This window comes from Scylla paramamosain, chromosome 25, assembly GCF_035594125.1.
Source record: "Scylla paramamosain isolate STU-SP2022 chromosome 25, ASM3559412v1, whole genome shotgun sequence".
In the NCBI taxonomy this organism is placed as follows: Eukaryota; Metazoa; Arthropoda; class Malacostraca; order Decapoda; family Portunidae; genus Scylla; species Scylla paramamosain.
Window position 1 is genome coordinate 510001 of NC_087175.1, and position 2500 is coordinate 512500.

The 2500-nt window shown below is 67.3% G+C and overlaps 1 protein-coding gene across 2 annotated transcripts in view; it reads left to right on the forward strand.

Annotated features, from left to right (window-relative positions):
* LOC135113042 (uncharacterized) overlaps positions 1-2500 on the forward strand; it is an 11591-nt gene that overhangs the window by 446 nt on the left and 8645 nt on the right. For both annotated transcript variants that reach the window (XM_064027974.1, XM_064027973.1), the window contains exon 1: positions 1-1690. This exon is cut by the window's left edge. In XM_064027974.1, coding sequence (XP_063884044.1) covers positions 72-1690 — 1619 coding nt within the window. In that variant the 5' untranslated portion in view covers positions 1-71. The remainder of the gene's footprint in view (positions 1691-2500) is intronic.

Consider the following 2500-nt stretch of genomic DNA (forward strand, 5'->3'; position numbering starts at 1 on the left):
GAGGGGCGTGAGTGGCCTGGAGTCAGGAGTGTCTGTGGCGGGCCGGGGAGCTGGCGGCGGGGGCGGCGGTGATGGGGGTGACGAAGGGGGTGGCGGGAGGCAGCGCGGCGCGGCGGTCAGCACAGGCAGCAGCACCAACAGCAGTCTTCCAGTCCCCACCGCGCTGTGCACACCGCCCTCCGACACCCGCGCCGCCCGTCAAGGCTGAGTGTCGCCGCGCCGCGCAGAGTGCCGCAGTGCCGAAGTGCCGCCGCCCACACAGTGCCAAGCAGCGAGGCGGCCCCGCGCCCCTCAGCCCGCCACAACCCGCCATGGCCCTTAGCGCCCTGCTGCCACCGCCCGGCGCCGCTTTCCTGCCCTTGCACCAGCCCATCATGCAGCTGCCCATGCCACGTCCCAGGGCGTACCGAGGCTTCAGTGCTGACAGCCTGGTGACCCCGCGCCGCCCCCTGCCCGTGTCCGCCACGCTGGCTGACCACCGCCTGCAGGACCTGCTGGCCCGGCGAGACCCGCCCGTCTTGCCCGCCGCCACCACCTCCACCACTACCACGCCCGCCTCCACCACACCCACTTCCACCACCACCGTCACCACCGCCGCGCCCACCACCTTCGTGAGAGCCACGTCGCGGTGGAGCGCTGCGCCGCGTGAAGCGCCTCGCTTCGTGAGTCAGTTCCACTCCGGGCCGCTGCAGTCCCGCAAGGGCGGCGACCACGGGGATGACGACGGCGTGGTGCTGCTGGTGGGGCTGTTCAACCTGCTGGCGGTGGTGGTGTACGCCGCGCATCGCCACCTGCGCGCCGAGCCGCATGCACTGTCTGAGCGCGTGATCCAGTGGCAGGTGCAGAAGGTGCTGGACGAGCTGGTCATCAAGGTGCACAGCTCGAGCTACGCCGCCAACCTGCTGTCCCGCGCCATGCCGCACGACGCGCCCCTCCAGCACGCCCGTGCCGCGCCCGCCGCCACGCCCTGGCACCTGCTGCTGCTGCGACAGGCCAGGGCGCTGCTGCTACACCAGGACCCCGAGGCGGCCCGCTGGCTACAGGACGCCCGCCGCCGCCTCCTGCAGGACGTGGCCGCCTCGCCCGCCGCCCTGCACGCCACCACGCTGCGCCCCGAGATGTACGCCCCCGTGCACGCCCTCTACACAGCCCTCGCCACCGGCCGCGCCGCCGCCGCCCTGGAGGGCGTCCTGGCCGCGGCGGAGGGCGAGCAGGGCCGCGCCCTGGAAGGCCGCACGCCGCACCTCGCCGCCCTACTGGACAGCCTGGCGCACCTCGACACCCCGCAGCTGCGCTCCCTCCTCGCTGCCCTCACCGCCCTTGGCCGCGCCCAGCAGCGGGTCAACGTGCTGCCACGCCTCTCCTCGCTCCTAGGAGCCGCGGCGCCCCCCGTGCCCACCAAGGTGCGGGCACGCCGGGCCACGGGTCAGCGCCAGGCCAGGGCGGCCAGCGCGAGGCGGCCGCGGCGCATCATGCGGCGGCAGGGCAAGGTGGTGGAGGAGGGCTCCGGTCACTGGACGGACCGCTGGTTCTCGCTGGTGACCAAGGCGGCGCCCGTGGGCCTGGACCTCACCACGCTGTACGCCAGGGCGCGGGCACGTCCCACCTGCCTCAGGGCGCTGCTGTGCCGTGCCAACAACGCCTGGCGCCAGGTGGGCCCTCTGCAGGCCGCCCTTACGCCCTTCACCAGGTAATGCCACGCCCGCAACTATGTCCCACCTGCCCCTCCCTCCACTCCCCACACCCCACACACCCCTCCCACACACCATCCCAGCCCTCCCATCCCACGACCCGGCACAAGGTACCACACTGCGTGACGGGTGTGTGACTGTGGTAAAGCGGCCCCGCACTAGGAGGGCACAGGCCATGTGTGTGTGTGTGTGTGTGTGTGTGTGTGTGTGTGTGTGTGTGTGTGTGTGTGTGTGTGCACCACTTGACCCCTGGTCCGACACACACACACACACACACACACACACACACACAAAGCGGCCTGGTGCTGGAGTGTTTATAGAGGCGGGCGAGGAGTCACCAATCTGCTTGTCCACCGCAGGGACGTGACGGACGCTGGCCACCGCGAGGGAGGGAGGGAGGGAATGGAATGGGAGGGATTGGTGAGAGAAAGACAGAGCACCGTTATCTCTCTCTCTCTCTCTCTCTCTCTCTCTCTCTCTCTCTCTCTCTCTCTCTCTCTCACATTTCCCCCCATGTGAAAATTAAATGCCACGCTGGGAAGAGCACACACTCTTGTCACGCGCGAAAACACACACACACACACGCACACACACACTTTATGCTCTAATCTTCATCATACCAATGCTTCCCACCTGAGCAAATCTCTCTCTCTCTCTCTCTCTCTCTCTCTCTCTCTCTCTCTCTCTCTCTCTCTCTCTCTCTCTCTCTCTCTCTCTCTCGTAGTCGCTGTAAAATTATATGGTATGTTTTAATGTATTATTTAATTGTTTTTTAGTAGTAGTAGTAGTAGTAGTAGTAGTAGTAGTAG